This window comes from Ammospiza nelsoni, chromosome 6 (assembly GCF_027579445.1).
Source record: "Ammospiza nelsoni isolate bAmmNel1 chromosome 6, bAmmNel1.pri, whole genome shotgun sequence".
In the NCBI taxonomy this organism is placed as follows: domain Eukaryota; kingdom Metazoa; phylum Chordata; class Aves; order Passeriformes; family Passerellidae; genus Ammospiza; species Ammospiza nelsoni.
The window spans coordinates 31,499,237-31,522,913 of record NC_080638.1 but is presented as its reverse complement, the minus strand read 5'-3'; the positions used below and the strand labels follow the sequence as shown (position 1 = coordinate 31,522,913).

At 42.9% G+C, this 23,677-nt stretch overlaps 1 protein-coding gene across 3 annotated transcripts in view; it reads left to right on the top strand.

Annotated features, from left to right (window-relative positions):
• Positions 1–15,826, top strand: part of RAD51B (RAD51 paralog B) — a 356,726-nt gene extending 340,900 nt beyond the window's left edge. The window contains exons 11-12 of one of the 3 annotated variants that reach the window (XR_009418616.1): positions 5,125–5,269; positions 15,448–15,524. Coding sequence is in view for 1 of the 3 variants with exons in the window: in XM_059474510.1 (XP_059330493.1) it covers positions 15,448–15,599 (152 nt within the window). In the remaining 2 variants the exon portion in view is untranslated. Of the gene's footprint in view, positions 1–5,124; positions 5,270–15,447 lie in introns of all 3 variants that reach the window. The other 2 variants (XR_009418617.1, XM_059474510.1) reach the window with 2 other exon arrangements.
• Positions 15,827–23,677: the final 7,851 nt, after the last annotated feature.

Here is a 23,677-nt window from a genome sequence, read left to right as displayed (position 1 = left end):
GTGCATTGACAATTTAATTTATCAGCTCTTTTTGCTAAACTGCTGCATGAATTTGGGCAATTACTTCACGTGCTGCCATTTTTCTAATTGAATATAGGAATAATGACATTATTGGACATAGAGGCACAAAAATCACTCTATAGTGCTGCTCTGTTTCTCATTTAAGACATTGGAATGACAAAAGGGAAGGGACACAGACAATAGTAAGTTCTCCCATTTAGTTGAATGAAGTTCTATGACACAATTCAAAAATTTTTTGAAACAAAAATGGTTGGTAAGAACATTTCAGTTTTAAGTTTTACCAGCAGACATGTCATTCCAGGGCTGTTGTGCCTCTGCAGCTGTGGTTCTGCACCCTTTGCCAGTCAGCACAGGACGGAGCTCTCTGGGTGTGCCTCAGGGCTGGTTTTCTTTTCCTCCAAATACAGTACAGGAGTGTGGAATTTGGCTATATGTAGCAGACACGTAGCTTCATTTTGACAGCAAAACTGACTATGAAAGGGTTAAACCGTCTAATGGAAACATTTCAGTAAAATTGAGGGAGGTGGAACTTAAGTCTCAAGTCTTAATAAAATGCAGGTGTTTTATTGTTAGGTTTAAAATGTCTTAAGACTCCAGCAAGCATTTGAAAACAAGGGAAAAAATGTGCTATTGAATAGGAAACTTGGAAACACAACAAGAGTAGTGCAAGGCATCTACAGAGAATTCAGCTTTCACTGGCTGAGGTCTGCCTTAAAGTTCACAGAGTGAAAACAAAACATAAATATTAACTGAATAGCACCTCTCACAACGGTGTATCTGACTTCTGAGGTATTACACCTGGGATTAACTTCTGACATTCTCCTTTCCACCATTGTGACTTTGCTGTCTTGCTGGCTCCATGCAGAGTATTTATACTCATTTTGCAACTCTTCTTCTTCTTTCTCAGTCTGTTTGGAGTGTTGATGGGGTGACAGGTAGTGTGAGCACTGCATTCACAGTGTACAGAAAGCTCTGCTAAATCATTTGTAACTGCTTTTATGTCAGGAATAGGAATTTTTTTGTGTGTTGAGGGGAACCAAACTACTTTTAGAACAAGCTAATAAAAAGAATTTGTAAAGAAATCACCAGTCACTATTTTCTTCTCTTTCAATTCCCTCTCCTTATCACAAATAACTTGGGGGAGCATTTGTCAGTAAACTGCACTGCTTAGGTCACAGAGTAGAAGGATTGCACTGAACTTTGATCTTTAACTTCAAGTTTTTTACATATTTGGTGAATTAACGTAGATACAACTTTCTAAAGGGAAATGAAACCTGAAGAACCAGAGAAGCCTAAATGTACTTATGATTGCCCAAGATTACTACACCAATATCCCTATGGACCTTAATTAGTGTGGGTTTTTTGGGACCTGTGTGGTGAAAACATTAACTAATTACTGTCCATAAAAATTCAGCCCTGGGAGAAAATCAGGCATGGATTTTCCTAGCCTTAGCCTTGGTGATGTAGATAAGCTGTTACCACTAGAGGAGAAGGGCAGAAGTAGTCCTTGGAGTACCTGATAGGATGGAAAACAAAAGAGTAACTTGGGTTTTGATGTGAGAGTTTCACAGTTGTGATGTAGTAGGAAACAGAGAAGCAACAGTGAAGACTGACAGGTGAGATGTAAACAGTACTAAGCAAAAAATATGTGACATACAGAAAAGTCTAAGGCAATGAATAAAAATTAAGCTGATGGGGCAGTGGAGCTAATAAACCTGAGAATCTGCCAGGTCTTGTTTTACATAGAGTAAGTAGAGTGCTCAGGACAGCTTGAGTAAATAATTCAGAATACCAAACAACAAAAATCAAACCCCTCCATGATCAGAATGGAAACCCAGAAAAGGCCAAGCTGTGTGCCTTCTGTGCAGCTCTGCCCTGCATCCTTGCTACAGGTCACTGGCCATGCAAACTGGAATACAGGCATCAGACTGACATGGCAGAAGTGAAGGAGGGGGAAGTGTAGATCTTTCTTCATACAACTTTCAGAATAAACCTTTTTTACTGTCAGCCGTCATCAAAATTAGGTGTATTTTTGAGAGGCATTTTCTGAAGATGCAGTGGAAACAGACTACAGCTAAAGAGAGAGGCAAAGAGTAGAAATCTTCACTTAGAGTATCCCAAAAATCCTGGTAGGAATCTTCAAGTTGGTCTGAATGTGCTCAGGATCATACCCTTGAGGAAACAAGGATTTGTCAGCGTTTGTTAGCTGCTCACAATTTTAGATCTTCCCTGGCCTTCTCATTTCCTCCTTTGCTTTGTCATCCCCCTCCTACTCAACTTTGCAGATGCCAGTTCCTGTTTCTAATGTCAGCAGTTCTCAATCTTCTCAGATAACCCTGTTGTTGTTTGTGCCTTGCTACGTGAGGGAAACAACCCATGCTTTCTGTTCCCTCCTAAAAAGTCACTGCTGCTCTAGCTCCAGCAAACCTAACCCAGCCCCTGCTCTGCTCAACTTCTGCCCAAATCCAGCATGTCAGACTGCAAAAACTGGTAATGCCTCTGGTCTCAGTGTGGGGAAATAACCAAAATCAATGTTAGAAGCATGGGTTCTTTATTCTCTATCAAACTGGCCTTAATTTTTTATTTTTACCCTTGCAATTATTCTTGAATTTTCTGATGTATGTTGTCTCTGAGAGCCACTAAAAAGGGTGGACGGATTTGCAATAAAATATGTACAGCTCTGCTAAAGCAGTTTTACATTAGTTTGCATCAACTCTGAACTAATAGTGACGTCAGTCATTGAAAAGCTCAAGAAAAGTACTCTTTACTAATGCTAAATATTAGCAATAATTGTTAGTGTTAGACCTAGTAGTTATCTTTGCAGATACTGCTGACTATTCCATATCATACAAGAGAAAGAAAGATTCTTCCTCTAAACACTTAATGTGCTGTGAAATTGTGTGGTATTTAACTCAAAGAACTAAGCAATAACTTTTGTATCCCATCTCTTATTTCTCGTATTCCTCCATCTTTGCGTGATGAAAGTTCCCCTTCCAAATGTCATTTGCCTCATGTATATTTATTTTAAATGCCTGAAATGGAAACAAATTTCTTCACAGCTTTCTTCTATACATAAGAAAAATGTAGCTAACTGCTTATAAAAGAAGCGAAGATTCCCATATAAAATAATAACAATAACAATAGTTATTATTATTTCATTCTAGAGGGTGGCGTCAAGAGTCAGATTGTGCTAATGGCACAGAGAACAGAAAATAGTAATATCAGAATATCAAAGAAGACCAAAATCTTTGTTTTTATGCTACTCTTCTGATAGCATCTTAGTGTATTTTAAGGAATGGTTAAGGATATTTTTAATCTTAGTCTTCAATTTTTGTAAGTGGAGCAAAGAAGTGCCTCCCTTAGTTTATTTTTTATTTCCTCGAGCCTAATCTAAAATATCTTAGCATTGTACCTTTCACAGGTGACCTGTAGCTTTTTTATGAGAGTGAAATGCCTGAAGTGCTTGCATGCAGAGCAGCAGGACCTGATGCCCTTCATTTCACAATAGCTTAGAAAATAGGCTTTAATGGCAATCGTGCTGATACTTCCACCCAAGCCAGGGCTCAGAAGGGATAGGTACAAGTAAGTACAGAACTGTTTGCTTTCCCTTTCCCCTGCTTTACTGTGGGATACCCACAAACATTTAATTAAAGCCATTGTATGCATGCTTAACTTGGAGATATCTGTGGTTCCTTGAAACCGTTACGCAGGAGCACCAAAGAAAATACAAGGGAGTCACTGAAGGAAAATACAAATGAATTAGAAAAGCATAGCAACCAGAGAATACATTTCCCATAATACAACAGTCAAAGGTCATGAGATCACAGATGCTCAGTTGCTCATGCATATCATCTATTCTCTCCACTTGCATGCTTGCTCTGGAGAGGGCAAAGATTTAATGAGGATGGGGCTAGCATTAGCAGTTCTCACCCTTCCTCACACCCTACATCTCAAAGAGCACTGAAAGCCTCTTTGAAGTTGGAATAGACACACATTGAATTGTCCCAATGCACACATACAATCTGGAGTTTTCTCATCAGGTACAAAAATACAAGGTGACTGTTCTCTTCCGGATGCCTTGAATGTGAACAAAGCTCTCGAATCAAAGACTTGCTGAATTGAGGAGTTAAAAGAAGTTTATCCATTGCATCTGTCTTTTCAACCTGCAGCAGCAGCCCTTCTTGGTCTCACGGTTTCTATTAGTCAGTTCATTTTTCCCAGCTCCTCGAGAAGAAATCCTGTTCAGACAAAACAGCACTCTATTTACAGGAAGCTTGGCAGGGTCAAAAAGTGACTGTAAAACAGATCTCTTGTTAAAACCGATACAGCATTTGCTCTGATGAAGATACAGCTAGGACTCAGCAATCTCTGATTTGCTATCAAGGCCTTGAAGGTGATCTCAGAGTCAGATTTGTTAAACTTGGTGCCATTGTGTTGTTATCACTTAGCAGAGCTAACTCAGTTGCTCCAAGTCCCACTTAATCTGTGCAGCTCACTGCTCACAGCTTCTGACCTACTTAGTCACTTCCAGTCTTTGATTTTAGTCTTAAGGCCTCTTTTCTGAGCTGGCATGTGACTGCCATTTAATCTTAATCAAACTTCCCTGAACTTCCATTACTGTCAAGTACAGCTTCTCTCACCATAATACCCACCCTTGTGAGTGCAAGAAAACTGATTTACAGCCAACAGTCTGCCACTTCTCTTATGCTCCATGTTCATCTTTGCTTTGTTTTTCTTCCCGTATGAGTCACTTCTTCCCCCTCTCTGACACATCATGCAACACTTTGTTTCCCTCAATCTGTCAGTGGCTGAGATGGTGCCCTGCACACCTTTACTGCAGAGATCTGCTGAGTATTATTATAGTGTGTGCCCAGCTACCGTGTGCAGATTCAGAAAAAGCTAAACACAAAGAAATTGAGTTGCCACAGGCTGTTTCAGAAAGTCAACTCGTTTAATATGCTTTTGCTCCTGACCAGAAATGATGACCAACTCAGTTCCCCTATGCCTTGCTTAAGAGCTCCTTATGCAAAACACAGCTGTTTAATCTATGCCTCTCCACCTACCATCTCCCCTGTTACTTCAGGGCCCTTGTTAACTTTACAGATGCTGGAAGCCCTTACCAGCCTAAGGACTTTCCCAGTTCTCACTGGTTCTGAATGCTGCAGCAATGTGCCTTTGAAATAGACTCCTTCAGCCAGTTTCCTTCCACGACCAGAATCCAATCTAAAGATGTTAATCCAGTACCACGGTGAGTTTTGCCTGCACAGGGGCACTGATGGGATCTGTTGATTTTTGAGATTCTTTCACCACAATAGAGAAGTTCAAAGATATGGCCTGGTGCTCTTAGTGGCCCAATGCTCTTTGGATGTCAGATACAAAACATTTAGTGGCAATGTCATATGCCTGTAACACGTAGGAGAGATTTGTTCAATCCCCTCTTGCATGTATGCCCTTTCCTGACCTTTTTCAATATGCCCAGTTCTGCTTTGCTCTCTTCCTCCTATTTCTGTGCTCATCAGCACTCATCCACTTTTGGATCTTGTTGTTATCAACATCTGGAGGTTATGTGACCCATCACTGAGCGCAGCCTTGTCCTCTTAGGAGGCAGAAAATGCCACACATTTTGGAAGGACAAATTAGCTACAGGCCATTCTTACAAAGCCTCTCCTTCAACTTATCTCAAATTGTATTTTTGAACTGCAGTCACTACACACTGTAAGTTGAAAACAACCACTTGAGCCCTTTCCAGCAAGGCTTTGATACTAGGCCTGGAGGAGAGATAAGCAGCACATTGAAGTTGTGGTATCTCTGTAACTGAGGGCGGGGAGTGAATGGAAACATGCCCTCCTTCTGGCACTGCCTGGCTCTGCTTGAGGGGAGAGGATCCAGCTCAGCAGCTGGGGTTCACACGCATGGCGGGAGCCAGCGGCCTCTCAGCTGATGACAGATTAGACTCAGGGCTGGTTAGTGGGAAGCCTGTGATTAGACTTCAGCAACATCTGTCTCTGGCACTAAAGGAATCACTGCTGTGGGCTGTGATTTTCTCAGCAAACTGTAATTATACCAGGAACCTCATTCCTGCTAATTTTCTCAACAACTTAAGTGCAAAAAAGTGTGAGTAAGGATGCAGGAAAGCTGAAACTGTGAAAGGAGCAGGAAAGAGGCACCTGCTTAATTTTTTTTCAGCCCATTCCAATTATTTTCTCTCCATTTCTTAGAATTGTATGAATCACAGATTGTTTTCTCCTGGAAGTCAGTGCCCAGGTTTAACTACCTGAAGTTGACCTGCCATCCACCTGAAGCTGATAGCACACATCCTCTCTGTCCACTTCTGTCCCATGGCAACCTAAACAAGTGTGGTGGCACTTGCAGAAGGTGTCATACCAACTTTTCCTTGGCAGTGCCACCTCTTTCCTCCCATGGGGGCAGCAGTATGGAGTGCTGGTCTCTGATCACCACTGTTCTCAGGACATTCCCAGGAAGGTTTGGCCTGGGCAGAAGTGTGGGATATGGGAGATTGCTCAGGGCGAATTTAAACCTTACTCCCAAAGGTCCTGTCTAGACTAGGATTTAAGAGTTTGAACTTTAAAAGTGTTATGTTGTATAGAGTAACTCTCTGTTTTAAAAGATACAGAAAAGGCAGTAAAAGTTTGAACTCCCAGTAACACCTGGTAAATTTTGCCAAAATAACAATGTCAAAAAAGAGTAGGATTTTCTTGCAAGATTTTTCTGCCAGAAAAATCTTTTTGTTTGTGCAGTTGTAACTCCATGGTTGCTCATTTGCCATTCTTTACTCAGAATACAAGAAGAAACAGATTTTTTTAAATGTATGTGTAGAGAGGAGGAGAAATATCTAAGTGAGAGTTTGCCAACAGAGCTTTACCATCCAATACTCAAGATGTAGACAAGATCAAAATGATTCAAACTAATCCATGTACTTCTTCACTTTTCTCACAGCATTAATGTGACTTTTAGTATACTTTGAAGGCAAGAGTGTCTTGTGTATGTTAAGCAATTTTATATCAGCATCATACTCTTCTAGAAGAAAGCAGAATTGTTCCTTACCAGCATGTCTGCACTTCATCCTGCAGCACATCTGGCAGCACAGCCAGGGATGAGAGTGTGGCAGCAGGAACTTGACCCTTGGGTCTGAAAGCACTGGGAAGGCTGCAGTTGGCAAGCAGGCCCCTATCTCCAGAGCCAAGCCTCTGCAGACTGGTGACACATCTGGAGTAGTCTGGAATTGGCACAAATGGCTGTGGATGAGGAGGAGAGAGGAAAGGTTAGAAGGAAAGTGGAAAAAATGCCTCTTGCACATTTCACTTTCTTTTCCATCTGCTTGTGTGCTGTTGCTGTGAGCTATTAAACAGCTGCAGTGCTCTCTCCCAGAAGGGACTGTGATTCAGTGGAGATGGAGGATGATCCCTACAGCTTAGGGCTTTGGGAGCCCCCTTGAATGGAAGGGGCCAGAGGAGTAATGTTTCTCTGATTGACTCTTCTACTAAATACACTTGGGAATTCAGCACTTGGGGCAGTAGCCAGAGATGCTGTTCAGGCTCCTCAGACCTGAAACTCCTGGCAGGCAGTGGGTACTGCTGAGTACTTGTGACTCATTCTTGCTGAACTAGGTGAGTCCTTCTTGTTTCTTGCCTTCCAAGCAGAACCTCCCAACTCTCCTGAACTGGTTTCAAATTTCAAGAAGGGCAGATTACTCAAGCAAAAGGTGTTTGCAGGCTTTGAGACTGTAGCTTGGGAAGACAAAGGTAGAGAGGGAAGACCAGGAGAAGGTGGAGTAGGCCTACAGTGACTGCCAAGATCTGAGCAAAAGAGCAGATTTTTTGCATCCATTCAGACACTCAGCAATTTCCTGCATTGTTCCTGCAATCAGCATGCTCCACCTGCTTTTACTTAACCATTTCCTGTTTACGGCTTCCAAAAACTTTCTGGTGCAATCACTAATCTGCCACAAGATCAGTCTTTATGGTTCCTTTTGAGCAGGCTTCACTCACTTTTTTTCTCTGTCTTCAGTACACAGATCTTTCAGACTGAGGCCCTGTGTGCTGTGTGTGCATGTCTGCATGCATGTGTGCTTGCAGCCAGTAGTTATGGCAGGAACTTGTTCTTGTTCATTTGTTCTTTCTCTTAACATATGCCCCTTCTTTTCCTTCTAAGTCTTGCTGGTTGTTGCGAATTTGAGCAAAGAAACAAACAGTAGCACTGAGGGCTGGTGCCTCTTTCTGTACAATAGAGGGCTCCAGATATTTAGAGGAAGGACTCTTCCCATTACTTTCAAGATCTAAGTGCTCTCCCACCAGTGAGGAATTTGTTCTCTGCATAGCTTGCCCATGCTTTGAATTATTTTCCAGATTTGAAAACAGTGAGGCAATTTCTTCTAGTCTACTGTTCAGTTTCTCAGATGTGAAAGGTAAGGTGTGAGGAGAAGGAAGGGTGAACCCAAGAAAAATAATTTTTTTTTTTTTTACAATGTAGATGGCTCCCACAAGTGCCCATCACACATTTAGTCATGTCTTGCAGAAATCAATAGAAATGCCTGCACGCTTCAAGTCTACTCTCCTTAGCTATATTGCAGATAACACTACAGACACCACTAAAATAAAATCTATTTTTCACTGTTTTTCCTGTTTGTTTGCTCTTTTTATTTCTCTTCTGAAGCAGTGAAAATAGATTCTTAAGTTTCCTCTCTGATTCTCATGCTCTTGCACAGTGCTGCAATGTTTGGGTTGTGGTGAGCACTGCAGGGGAATGTTCTCTTCTTAAAATAAATCATGGAAACATTTCTGTTGGAATCAGGGCTTGTAGAAGTTTACTTTTTTTAAAAAAAGAAGAATGTCAGGCCAGCTTTGGCCTGGCACTATATCCCTTTAGAGGGAACAGACTTCTGATGCGTGTCAGTGTATATGTACTGATGTGTGTGTGTGTGTGTGTATGTGTGTGTGTATATATATATATACACACATACATATACGTACACACACACCAGCACACATGCCAGGTACACTGGTATAACTGAGCACTGAAATCATCCTGTAAGAACACTGGACATGTTGGGCCTGTCAGACAGATCTGCAAATTCCTTAACTATCTCTGCTGCAAGTTAGTGTAAGTCAGGATGCTTTCTCTGTCCCCTTAGGTGTAGAAGGAGTTGATCTCTCGTGTGCACTGGCGCTGCTGCTGAGCTGTTTCACGCTTTGGAAATTAAGTTGATGCTCTCAGACTCTCACATGTTTCTGGATATTTTATCAAGAACACTAAACCCCACTCCCTGCTTTAGCTGTAATATAAACATGCAGCAGTATCACTTCTGTATGGGTTATAAGAGATGGCCTGGGCATCGCTGATGTCCAGGCAGCTGTCTGCTGTAGGCACAGCACAACCCCACTTAGATCAGAGTTTGCTGAAGTATCCTTCAAGCTCTTTGTGAGCAGCTTTTGAACTTCCATCAGGGAAAGGAAGCAGTTGTTTTCTGCACAGAAGTTTCTTTCAGATTGGCCCAAGTATATAAAATGGTTACTTTGGTACCCATCCAGCACAATTCATTCAATATTTTGTGTCAGGGTGGTTGTCATCAGTGGCATTTGCCCAGGGTGAGTCACACCTACCCAAGCAATGATCTGAAAGAGCCCTCAAATATTTTACAGGGTACAGCCCTGATAAATTCATGATCATATTGGACCACACAGCACTTTATAGAGCAGCTCCTTCTAACCAGATTTCAGCCCAAGAGGCAACTACTTCCAAAAGAAATTCTCTGGTTCAGAATCCATCTTTATTTTCCAGATGTTTCTTTCACCACACTGCTTTCTGGCTACATTGTAAATATGAGTACACTCAAGAAATTTTTGCTTTCTTCCTCCACCCCAAAATTGAAGGAAAGCTGAACTATATGAAAATGAAGTGAGAACTGAGACCCTGAAGGAAAATGGCACGAGGTGTAGAGAACCATGCAAGACTCTTTCCAGGAAATGGGCAGAAGGTTCATCACATGAGTCACTGTAACCTTAGATGACTAAATTCTTGAAGAATAAACTGTCAGGAATATGATACTGCTCAGGACAGTTCCAGAGGGAGACGAAACCTTCTTAAGTAGCTGTTGTTTGGTTTTTTGTTCATGATTCATTCCTGAGGAAATTGCTGAGTCCCTGGCCAGCAACGGGGTGGAGGAAGTGCGGGCAGTGCCAGCCCTTGGTGGAGGGGGCAGGCAAGGCATGCTGGGCTGCACATCCTGCTGCTCCTGGCACCAGCTCTCCTGCCCAAGGAGCTGAGAAGGCATCAGGAGCACTCCATGGCTGTCCTGCCCAAGTGAATAGAGTAAAACAGGATCACTAGTGCTCATCTGCCCAATGAATCAATTCACAGCATGTTTTTGTCTACCAGCAGGTATGAGACCAAGAGGAAATGAAGATATTAAAACTCTAATTCCAGCTCCTTTTAAAAAGTTTTCTTACTCTACCCGCTCCAAGCAGTTAACCAAGTTCTATCAATAAAACTGGCCCAAAGCTCTGAATTTGGATTTCAGAGATGGTCTTAAGATTTTAAGCCAGTAACAACAGAAGAAGTCAGATGCCTTCCAGAGCTACCTCCAGAGGAGCTGAACTAGCATAAACAGCACTGGGGAATGTTTGCAGAAGTATCTTGAGTGTGGAGAAACCCCAATGTTCCAGCACGCTGCTGTCAGTTCCCATCTTGATGAGTTTCACCCAAGCATTTAACATTTCAGCATTAGTTCCGTGTCTCATAATGCCATTTATGTAATGATTGCTCATTTGGTTCCCATTAAAATAATGGTATTTCTTCTGCAAACCACTGCCTGTAAAAATCAAGCCACTCAGTTTCTCTTTAGATTGTAATAAAGGAAATAAATAGTAGGATGCACATTGTAATTCCCAGAGAATGGGGGGCTTTCTTTCCCCTCAACATACCACGTTCAGACATCAGAATTAGGAATGTGAAAGATCTGTTACGGGTTGATGAATCCATCTCCTGCAAAAACACAGTGTAGTTACCCCTCAGAAGATGTTCCTCAGATACTGTATTGATAAATGAGTCTGCAGCTCTCCATAGTCAGAGAGAGTCATTTCTCTCTTAAAATTGAAGAAATGGAAGGTACAGTTCTCTCAAGTCATCACAGTGCCACTGTACTTTGAGACAGTGTAGAATGATTCCTTGTATTGTATATACCAGCACTTTGAGGAATTCAGTTTCACATGTCTCAAACAATGGCGGTTTCATCTCTTCCTGTGGGAGCCTGCTCTGCAGCCTAACTCATTTCACCATCTGGAGCGTTTTCCTGAGTGTCTGCTCACTTTAAATTGTCTTTTAATTGTGTACCCACTATTTCTTCTTAAAGGTAATTTGCCAAAAGTTTCTGTTGTGTGAAATTCACATTCTGTTGTGCTTTTTTTTTTTTTTTTGAGGATTGAGAAAACCTTGAAAGATTGATGACTTCTTCTCTTTGCTTTTTCTTCCTCAGAAATAATAAGTAATTAATAATATATTACCGCTTTTTTAGCTATTCATCTCAGTGATTTACAAGGAAGATCAACATTGTTGTACTCTTTTTACAGATGGAAAAAATTGAAGCACAGGGCAGGAAACAACTTGTCTGAGATCATTCAATGAGCCCATAGCAAGACTTGGATTTTGAAGCAAGTCTCCACAGTACTGCCCTACTTTTTTCTTGCTTTTTTATTTTTTTGGCCCAGTCTAGTTCCCTTTGGCTTTGTTGGAGTACCTAGGAAGGACAAACTTTCCATGAACTTTATTCAGAATTGCAATATTGTAACTGAAAGGTCAGCTTGTTGAATATTTAACAGTTACTATCTTTCCAGTGTGTTGGTCAAGCATCCTAATTAAGCAGTGATAAATAAAACCAACAAAGCATTTTAACAGACTAATTCAGTCCCTAGGGCCCAAAGCTGAATTTCCTTCAGCTAGCCTGTGTTTTCCCAGTTGCAGATTGTCCAGATTGAACACTGTATATATGAAGCACACTCTTATCAGCACACTGCAGGGAGATTTCCTTCCTCCTCAGTGCCACCAGGCTTACTTCACCTGTCCTATTTCCCTTAGCTTAGTGGTTTTCAGTAAGTGTGTTTCTCAGAATCTGAATAGTTGCTGAATTATAAATCTTCCAGTTTGGAATCATAACACCACAATGTGTACAGCATGATAGACATTGTGGGGAGTGATACCCAGCAGAGCCCTGAGCAGGCTTACCTGGGTGTCACAACTCTCTGTGGGCTGCTAAGGGATAGAGGGTTTCTCTTACTTGCCTTGAAGCTTCTACCTGTCCAGCCTGTGATTTCAGTGTGAATATCTTTGGTGGGCCTGGAGACTCCTGAGCAGATGGTGTGAGTGTTGTTCCTCACCTCCTCATGGGGAGGTGAGGGCAGCCAGTTCTGTGTGCTTGCAGCCTGGTGTGCAGGGGCCTTGTGAGTGCCCCACAGTCTGGAGAGCGAACTGACAGCACTCACCACATATAAGGTGCCTCACTCTGTGCGGATTGAGGATTGAGAAATCAGGGCTCTGGCTAGGCCAGAGTAAGAGCTGAGGGATAGCACACAGATCCTCCTGGCTGCTGACCATTGTCAAAGTATGCCAGCAAATGAAGTCTGTAGCGTTATTCCCCTACTTCTCCTTCAGGCCTCCTTCATTCCAGATGTGATTGCAGCAGCAGCTGAGGATTTACTGAAAGCCATAGGACTGCTGTAGGTCACTGAGCACATGACATTTGCTTTCAAATTGAGTTTGAGAAACTACCAAGCAGTGTCACGCCTATGTCTCCTGGCTATGTGAAGAGAGGAAGCTAAGAAGCAGCAATGATTACATAAAGCAGGGAAATCCCCCCAGACTTCCCCCAGACTACCTCAAACTGAAGCTGATTTGCATGTGTTCAGTACAAATAACTTTGCAATGGCTTCTAGCCCCATGAAAGGGTTACATGTCCTTGCTTATAATGATATAATCAGGCCACTTCTCCAAGTTGAATCACTTGGAGAAGATAACAAAAGATCAAATCAGAGGCTGTGTAGAAATCTAAGCAGTTTTATGTAGCACATAGGCCTGCTTCAGGTGCAGATACAACTGGGTATTGCTATTCCACACAAAATCAATGGGAACTGTTCAGCACCTGTTAGTAACCAGCAGTTATTCCAGAAAAAAAACTGTGTTATGTTTTATAATTTGTGATTATGGATGGGTGGTATCATACATACCTTCCTATACAAACCCTGTTTGGTAGAAAATGGACCTTACTGAAAACTAGAACAAAGCTATGGTATTCTTGTAGTTAAAAACTATGGTCATCCACTTTACAAAACCTGAGACTCATTTGGCCTGGAATTCCTGAGTGATGCTGTTCAAATCCAGTGGTGTTAAACAGACTTCCAAGATTCCTGTGATTTGTTTTAAACATCATGGTTTAACAGAAACAAACAAGTAAGCAAAAAGAGACAGCATATTGAAAATGCACATTTACTGGGCTATCTAAAGCTCAGAAATGTAGTTGGCTAATATGACACCACAAAACTATTTTTTGTTATCTTCTATGCACTAAGAATGACAATGTTCATAAGCCTAGTATGTCATGACTATGGAATGTCTGGATTGTCCTTGAAGACAGGTGGTATTTTCTGTTCCCTTGCTTAGAGAGTAGGGCTTGAGGATTTGTTTGTTTGTTTGTTTGTTTGTTTGAATAGGATGAGAATATAGACTTCTCAGAGGCTCATGATGAGCTGTTTCTTTGTAAAGAATTGCTTTCTTATCCTATCTTTTTATTGAAATAGGTTCTCAGATACATTTGCTGTCAGCCCTCTACCAAAGCTAGATGGAGTATAGAAAACTTCACTTATTCTCTCCCAGTAAATTCACAGAAGGACTCCCTATACATTTTTGGGGTTGTCAAGCCAGCTTTATATTAAGTACAGTTGGGTAGTGCTTTAGGTGTCTTGCAGTAAATACCAAAGCTGTTTTAAACAGTCTTAGAGGTGCTTCTGTCAGTGTAGCATATTTCCCTTGAGGAATATGGGAAATGAGAGTTATCATCATTGTCAGTATGGTTATACCAGGACAGCTATAGGAGCAGCTCTTTTCTAGTGTAGTTCCTTTTTGGTATAGTTAACAAATCGGGCTAAAGAGCAAGAGGAAAACTGAGACACAACTTACTTTGACAACCTGTGTAATAAGCCTTGTGGTTTTTCTACAATATCACCTCTGTTAATCATGGCTTCTTACTGTAAAATATCCTGCCTTTTACTTTCCTCCTTTCAGGTTTATTGACTTTATTCAAGCTTTGGTACAGCACAGTAGGAATCAGCCCAGGTAGAAGCTGGCCATTCTGCAGAGTCCTTCAGGCACTTATGCTATGATGGAGCTTGTCTCAGTGGGTCACCTGCAGAGAGTGGAAGAGAAATATATATTTGAATAGGCCTGAGATGCCTTGCAGCACAGTTAATAGCAGCAAACCTGAGGACATGACATGATCTGACTGCTGCTTGGTACCTCGGATATTTTGGTCCTGGTAACCGTGTGTGTTTCTCAGTTTGTGTTCGTCACCTTGCAGGTTGCTCAGGAAGGCTTTCATTTTGGTTTTAAATATTTCCTCTCACAAACAACAGCCTGTTTTCTACATAAAGTGTCTAATCACAGTCATATAATGTCCTTTATTTACTAAGAGACTGCTTCATCCCAAAGCACTTTACAGTCTGTCAATGACAGAGGTCTAAGACTAGAAGAGGAGCAGATTATACTGGTTGGGAGCAGGCTCTGATCTCAGCCTAGGTATTAATAAAGCATGTAAAGTGGAGCCATAATATTCTCTCTGAATCCAAGGCTATTTGCTGTTAGTTAGAAAACATATTGCTATTAGATGTGCTCTCTTTAACTCTAGAAAATGTGTTTGAATTGTCAAACATGAGCTGTAGTAGAGAATGTCTATCTTCTTGCACATCCCATTCTCTGTTCATGGGTACTGGCTATGAAAAATCAGTTTTATTGGAAAATTAGGGTGGTGCAAGTACCCTGGCAAGTACAGTATTCTCAGCAAATACATGCTGGCCTTTGGAGAGCTCTGGCAAAGAATGGTAAAGGGGCCTTGACCAGTCTAAAGTTTGGCTCTAGAGCACATCAGAAAGTTTGCCAGCCAGAATGAGAAGGAGCGTTTGGACACTGGTAACTAGAAGGACAACCAGACATGCATAAAAAAGAGGATCATTACATGCACATCAATCCATTTTCAGCAGATTTGTACCATTAGTTCATAGTGAACTTATTACCTTGATTTGTTTTTTGTATTATTGTATTTTTGTATTTGTTTCCAAGTGGTTGTTTGCTGAAGGAAATGGCAACTTTGCAATTTCATTCAGAAATATCGTCATTGAGGTGTCTTGTCTTTACTGTGTGTTTCAGATCAAAAGGATCAAACTAATTTAGTTTGGGAAGGAACCAATCCTGCCCTGCAGCCCATACGAGTGAGGAACACTGCCTTGAAAGATACTTTACATGATGCTGCTTTACCCAGCACTACTGGTGAGACTTCAAGAAATACATCAAATCTATAGAAAGGACAAATGAAACCTCACCAAAGACTTGAAGGAATGATGACATTGGCTTTCAAAAATCTGGTGAAGCAGAGATTGAACATTCTTCTTCTTTCATCTCTTCAAAGACTGACTTTAAAAGCAAGTGCTGTTCTTTCTATATGTGGGGCCATAGTTAACTCTGAACTTAGGGAAAACCTGTCTTTTGTTTAGGTTAATTAAAGTGACCTAATAATAAAAGCCTCTGAACAACATACATGGTACTGAAGAAGTGTAGGCCACGTGTGCCGTCCTAATTCACCTCACCTTCTCATCAGTTTGGAGGAACCAATGGCCAAGCACAGGAGTGTCCACAGCCCAAAACACTGTGAAATGTTCACTTCCTTTTTTTAAGAGAATGATAAGCCCACTCAGTGGCTTGATTACAAAGCAATAGTACAGTAAGTACTTATTCCTGTAACTCACTTGGAAATGATGTAAGAGTTACAAATAGCTGGGCTCAGACTGTTCAGAATGTTAGGAGAACAGGTAGCAATCTAAACAGTGGGAAGATCAATGTGTATTACAGCTGCTCAGCTTTCTCTGTCTTCAAAGCACTTTTGAAGTATTCACAACATGACTGCAAACCACAGAACTGTTTACTCACCTTACAGACTTAGAGAATGTGTGACTTGCTCAAGGCCACTAAAAGCATCACTGGCTGTGCTGTGATCAGGATGTGTTCCTGGCTCTCAAGCCTACAGGAAAGCCATGGGTTCAGTTAGTGCCAGCTGCTGCTGAAGGCACCATTGGCTGAGAGGCTGCTTCTGTCCTCTGCCATCACAGGGAAAGCCTCCCTGAGCACCCTCTTGAGAATTGTACAGAAATATGAGAGGTCTGAAGTAGTGCTGAAGTAGCTGAAGTAACCCAGCAAGGAAACGACTGCAGTGAGGCCACCTGGGGCAGCCAGGCAGGCAGGTTGCCATCTGCTGTTTGCTGGCAGTCTGGGGGTGACGAGAGAGTTCCTGGGAGCACGTGGCCCCTACTAAAAAGCACTGCACACTGTTAAGGCTGGCAGTGGCAGAGATGTGGAAGCTGATGTTGCATCACTCCCCGCCACCAGACAGGATGGCATGGAGAGGCCATCTCTGCAGCTCTCTGCTTGCACGCTTGCTCACACAGCTTTGGGCTCTCCTGTAACAAGGCAGTTTCCATCACAACAAGGAAGCTGCTGCATTTCAATAAGCTACTTCTAAAAGTAATACATTTCACCCTGGGGAAGTGCAATTTCGCAGCTTCAGTGTTACCAGTTTTATGCTTTGAGGAGACCTTTGTAACATGCAATTTTAATTTTATTTTAGCTAAGATTTAGATTTTCTGCTTGACAGTGCTGCACCACCAGCCACTCAAACCCTGCTGAACTTGCCTGTAGCCATTTTATCTGAGTATCTTGTAAATATTTGGTAGAGCACTCAGACAGAGAAGTGTTTTTTGCTCTTACAGTCACATGCCTGGTTCCAGGACCTTTAAGAAGTACAATAGACTGAAGGCAGGGAAAATTCCACTGAGATGCATTCAAGTCTCCAGGGAGCAACTGCACTTTGTTTAGACTAAAATTTTTCATTGCTGTCTCTCTCTATTTAAAAAAAAAACATGGAAGGATTGAGAGGGGAAGCTGGAGGGTTTCATTATTATAAACACCAGAATGCAAGGAGTTTTCACTCATTTTGGTCATATTGCAGAGCTGTATGCAGTTGGAGAGGGAGATAAGCTTTCCAATGCTCTCTGCACTACCTGGGAAATTTCCATCAAGTTTTAAAATGTTTTACAAACATTAATGAATTAAAGCTTAATCCCCTTCTTCTCATCCCCATGAAACAAGTACAGTTTAAAGAGAGGGCTAATGAGACTAAAATAGTTGTGCTTTGCTGAGGTCACAGGGGCAGCGTGGTAACAGAACTTGGGTCTTTGAGTCCCAGCTTTCTGTCTTACACCAAAAACAACACACCTTCCTACACCACAAACAACATACATTCCCTCCCTTTCCAAGACTTGCTCTACTTCCCTTCCTAGGATATAGTGAAAACATGCTGGCATCACACCTTGAGACAACCTTGGGTTTTCCCCCTTGCTCACGATTGCTGTCCCATGGAATTAAGATGTTGAAAAGATCAAAGAGGGATGTAAGGTGGGGAAAAAAAATCAAGTCACTGCTCTATCTGCCTTGGGCATGTTCAGCCTCCACTGCTGCCAGTGGAGCTGGTGTTCTGTTGAAAGCAATCTCAAACATGTTTGTATGTACTTCCATATAATATTCAGGCAGAACTGTGGTAAAAATGCCATCATCAACAAGAGAGCTCATCTGTCTGATCTTCTTGTCTTGGCTGACAAGAAGATCAGACAGATGAGCCAATAAGTCACTCGTGTATTGAATAGATGTAATTTCATTATCCTTCTGTATGTGACCTGCATTTCTTACTGCTTCTTATTATTTGCATCCTGTAACTACCGCTGCAGCCATCTCTTTCACCTCTTCAGAAGAGAGGGATAATCCGTCAGCCAGTTCTTCTCCAGTGGTAAGAGTGAGGTTTTTACCAGAGAGATTAATGGTTAGTTGAAGAGAGCTGTTCCAAACAGGGCCAAACAAAAAGCAATGTGTATGAGATGAAGTAGAAGACAAGGAAACAAATCTATAGATTTAAAGCTCTTAAATTATTTTCCCCTTAGCTTCTCTCATTCACACTGTGACATAACCAGACATGCAAAGCTGGATGTATATTGACAGTGACCAGTGTACACAGGACTGAGAGCTTCTTGCACTGTGCAAACAAATCTGAAGTCAGTTAGCTACCAAAACCAGATCAGTATGTACCAGCTATTCTAGGCCTTGTAGATGAGGGATATTGGGAGAAAAATCAGTCCTCCTGTCTCTCCTGTGACCTTATGATGTACCCCAGCACTAGAACCTTTGGCCTCTTAACGCTGTTACCTTTTGTGACAAGGCTCCAGCACTGGCCCGTGGGTAGGCTGCTTCTCTAGCACTCTTTCCTGCAGAGGATCTGGACTCAGTGCAAATGCTGTGCACAGTGCTCATTTCATTCCCTGCTGAAAGGCAGCCAGGCCTGAGGTGGAACATGGCAAGCGCTTCACCGCACCTGGCAACTCCACACAGCTGCTGAAAACAAGCGAGGAAGAAAGCAGTGTACAAATGCAGGGGAATTTTCACATAGGCAGGATGTAATTAGCAGAGCTGGAACTTGGCCAGGACACTGGGGTTAAAACACTGGCTTGCAGGTAACACACTGGGATCTTTCATAATTCAAATGCTCAGGATCTCCCATTTCCATTTTACCTGGAAGATGTCAGAGGACTGTTCCCTATTTAATGGTCATGGGCAGCTCTTGAACATCTGACACAAAGGAAGAAGTGTCTAAATGGTGCTGCACCTGCAGAGCTTCTCTGCCAGCAACTGCCCACCATGAACAACAGCTGAAAAGATCACATCCTAATAGGACCATGGCTGCACCACTGTAAAACACACCTCCATGCCTTGGGGTTCACTTCACCCCTAACTCTCGTTATTCAGTTTCAGATCAAATTCCTTCCAAACAGAAAGAAAAAATTATAAAATTAGGGCAGCACCTTACACACAAAACATAAGAAATAGACTATTACCATTAGATGCTGCTTCAACCTTATTCTCTGCCATTTGAAATAATACCAGATAGCTATTGGACAACAGAGAATTTAGATGAAGCACTTCTCTCCAGTGTCGATGAGCGAGCTTTTCCAGCTGGCCTTGCTGGTAATACACAGAGCATAAAGAGCTTTTGCCACCTTCTTCCTTCCAGCAGGGAAATCGTGTTCAAAGCAGCAAAACATTTTTTTCCACTTCATGATCTCACTTTTAGTAAAAGCAATTTTTCTGTTTACTACAAGGATGTTGAATGTCCTCAAAAGATCAGGAAAGTCACTCATGAACCTCACATGTGTAAAGTCTGCATGATGTTTCTAGCATGATGTGGCCCACAGTCTGAAATATAAATGATTGCCCCTGCAGGCCCCTTGTCAGTCAGGCCTGCAGACGTGTCCAGTCAAAGAGCTGACTTCCCCTGTGTGGTGCAGTGTGTGCAAGCAAAACAATAAACGTTCCTGCCATCTGAAAAAGCATAATCTCTGCATCAGTAAGTCATAAAAAAGGAACCCCTCCTCTGCCTCTGGTTTATTGGGGGGGGGGGGGGGGGGATGGTTTGTATGCCCAGGCTGCCATGGAAGCCCCCTCTTTGTCAAGTGTTGTTTAATACAACCACCAACCAAACTTGACGAGAGTACCCCAGTCAGTGGGACAACAAACCTACAGACAGCCTCTCGTGGCAAAATGCACTGGGGAGAGTAAAGAACGGGCAGCTGCAAGCAACAGGAAATCCAGCACTAATAAATAAAACGTCTTATAGCCAGAAAGAGGAAATAAACAGCAGCAGCACAAACTGAGAGGACAGAAGAGAGCATAACTGTGGCATGGGAATTACTGAGTTACAGTGAGCTTATTTTTACAGAACGTTGTCCCAGTTTGCTATGTGTTCAGACTGCAAAAAGAGTGGGGGAGTGGGGGGACTGCTCAAAGAGAGGGTCTCTATCAGAAGTTGTCAACAACCACTGTAATTAAGAAAGCAGCCAGAGCACACACAACCAGAGCTGCTGCCAAAGTGAAATGAAAGCAATTTTTGTTTTCAGCTGTAGCCCCAAAGGATAATAAAAGATGGTTCTACTATGCCAAGTGAGGAGCTGCAGGGACACCATTTCTAGATGGCCCTCCTCCCATCTTTCCAAAATTATACACTGTGGGGAAGCAGCAAGTTACTGTTCCTGTGTGCTTTCAAAGCCCATGCCTGCACACCCCATCTGGCTGCAGCCACCTGGGAAGGCCAGCCACAAGACAGGTGGGCCCCCAGCCACCATGGTGACAATGGAGGCGGCACCAGATGAGCTCTGCCCCAGCCAGGGGTTCTGGCACTGCTGGGTTCGGACTGCTGAGGCAGCAACATTGAATATTTCTCCCCTTGCCCTCAGCTCTGGGTTTCACCACAGCCCCGCAGCTTTGCCACCACCAGTGGGAGCTGCCGCATTCAGAAGAGCCACACCCCGCTTTCCTCCCGAGGGCAGCTGCTTTTGGGGAGCTCACTGGTGTCTTGGCAAGGGCCCTCGTTCCTGGCACACCAACACCCTGCCCTTCGTGCCGCTGACAGCACGGGTGGCCTGTGCCCATGCCGTGGCAGGCAGAGCAGCGTGCGGGCTGGCAGAGCCGAGGGGGTTGGCACGGATCTTCTCAGCCGTGGGACGTGCGTGAGGCTTTCCCTGGTGGCTGCAGAAACTGGTGTGCAGGTTCAGCAAAGGGAAAGAAGTCATTCAGAAATTGCATGCATATTTCTGAATTCATTCATTGCGTGGCGTTTGCCTTTCATCCTCCCCCCCGGGCTCTGTGTGCATTGCTGGCATTCTCTCCCAATCCTATATAATAATTCCCAGCTCTCCACAAGCCACTGCCTGCCAATGGAGCCCACAGTCCCTGGTCCGCCAGCCTGGTCACATGAAAAGTTACACGCAAAGGTTTAGTGCTTTCTCCTGACCCCAGCCCCTGTTCCTGTGAATCCCCTGCACTGTTTTCTTACCCAGGTGCTAGGGAAGCTTTGCACTGAGCAGGATGCTAAGAAGGTGGCTATTTAGCTGCAGAATTTCCACACTCTTTGAGCTCTCTCCCGAGCTGTAAGTGCAAGCAGTGGAACCAGGTGAGTGTCTGACAAGGCTGCCGTTTAGCCCTGAAGCTGCTCACCACCTGAAGGCACATTGTGGTTGCCTCACTTGCTCTACCCCAACTGCTGCACTAATGGTTAATTGCTTCAGCAGGTATGGAAATCACTTCTCAAAGCCTGCATACAAGGTACACAGTATGGTCCAGTAGAATTTTACCTTGGCTGGACATTGATAATATGTCTGTTACTAGGGAGGCAAAACGAAAATACAGCTCTTCCATCACCGAATTCTAGATGATGCAGGTATTAGTTCATCACACAGCTTGTGAAAGTGGTGACATACTTACTTTTGTGTCATCCTTATATATGACATATCAGAAAAAACACATGCTTTTGGAGAATCTCAAATGGAAGTGATCTTTTAATTAATCTGGATGACAGGCAGAAATATTCAAGGGCTGTTTCTGATGTATCAGCAGCTACAGTACTTTCCTGCTATCAGGGTTATGTGAGGGAGGGCAGCTATCTCCTGCAGGAAGAGTTCTTGTCCTCCACCTGAGGTTTTCATGATCAGCTTTTGGAAGCATGGGAGCTGTGTCTAGCAGTCAGGGTCTAATGTCCCTCTGGGTTTCATTCAGAAAGACAAGCCAGTTGCACCTTTGTGCCAAACAGTTGGATAATCAAACTGAGCATTTGATTTCAGTTTTGGTTCTTTCTTTTTCGAAGGGGAAGGGTCCAGCTTGTTATGAACTCCAGCCTGTACTTACATTTTTGTGGATTTAAATGAAAAGACCAGGTAAAGTTTTAAGTTGCAGTCTGTTCATATTGTTCTGATTTAAGCTCTATCATTATCAACATTACTTAAAAACAAACAAAAAAAAAGCACCCAAATTGACAGTGTTTTTCAAATTCTCTGCTTTTCTCATAATTTTCAAAAGTGTCATGTATTCAAAAGTGTAAGCCTGTCCTGTGTGACTGGCTGTTTGATTATTTCTCTATATTATATTACATTGTTCATTCTTAACTGTAAGCCATCAAAATCATAAAATCTGAGTTCTAGTCTCAGTTACACTCAAACATAGCTACTGAAAAGGTTTATCTAAATTCTTAGTATATATGGCATTTAACAAACTTTGCTTAAATTTGTATTCCCAACTCAATCCAAACAGGGGTTGAGAAATCTTGCTTCTCCCAGATGAGAGCACGCCTGAATAATATAGGAATCACTTTTCTCACTCAAAAGCGTTAACAAAATACATGCATAAGTACTGGGGTTTAATCAGCCAGTGCTGTCTCTTTATTTAAAAGAAAAAATTATTTAACCCTTCAGGAGAGATTCAAGCTACCAGCGACAACGGAGACAGGTCTGAGCCCCCAAATGGTAACGTATGTAGAAAAAAGTGCAAGTTGGTGATGTCTGTGGCTGTAGTCAGCTGGCATTGTCCACCCTGCCACACCACAGCCAGGAGACCATCAAGGAGGATTTTCCATTTCTGGAAAGTGCAGTGAAATGGGGGAACACAGTGATCTCCAAATTGTCTTTCCTTCAAGTATGAAGTATTGTCTTCAGGATGCTGCTTGACATTCATTCGGTCAAATATTTTGACAATTTGAACAAATAAGTAGGAAATGGTTTTGATTTTTGGCTCCACTGGGCCATTTGTGAAGAAGAATAAGAAGCGCAGCATGTGCCATGTCTCTTAAATACCCTTGTTTGCCAGAAACATATGCAGTGTGTTTCCCAGGCTGTGGAAACAGTTATCATTTCCAGTCCACAAGTCACCCTTCTCTCTCCACACACCATCCCAACCCTGCTTCAGGCTGGAGTGGAAGGAAGCATCACTCTGAATTACTCTGCTGTTACCTGTTTGTGAGGAGAGGGTGCCTGTGCACATTACACGTTATTCTTGCATGTTTCTCAGAAGGACTGTGATTGCAGTCACTTCTCAGTGGCACAAAAGAGGAGTAGCAAGCCAAGGTGGGGCATGCACAGGCACCTGAGAGCCAAACCTGCCCCTCTCTGCGGAGCCAGGTGGGTCTGTGAGCGTGCTGCAGCACACCTTCACAGGAGCCCTGGGCCAGGGCTGCGCTCGGAGAGATGCCAGAGCAGCTTTTGTCTGTGCTTTCACTGCGGGTTTAAGTAGTTTGATTAGCATTTGGGTCAGAGCACATGGAGCAGCCCCGGCTGGGGTGGGAGAAGTCACACTGTGAGGCCACACTTGAACGTGGCCACTTTAGTGCACCGCCCCGGGTACAAAGCCTGCTTGTGTGGGGCACGTCCTGCCGTGCGTCACACTTTGGTTGTCACTGGCAGCCATGGGTTGCTGGGGGGTGACACAATAACCTCTTTATGCTTAAAGAATAGCGAGG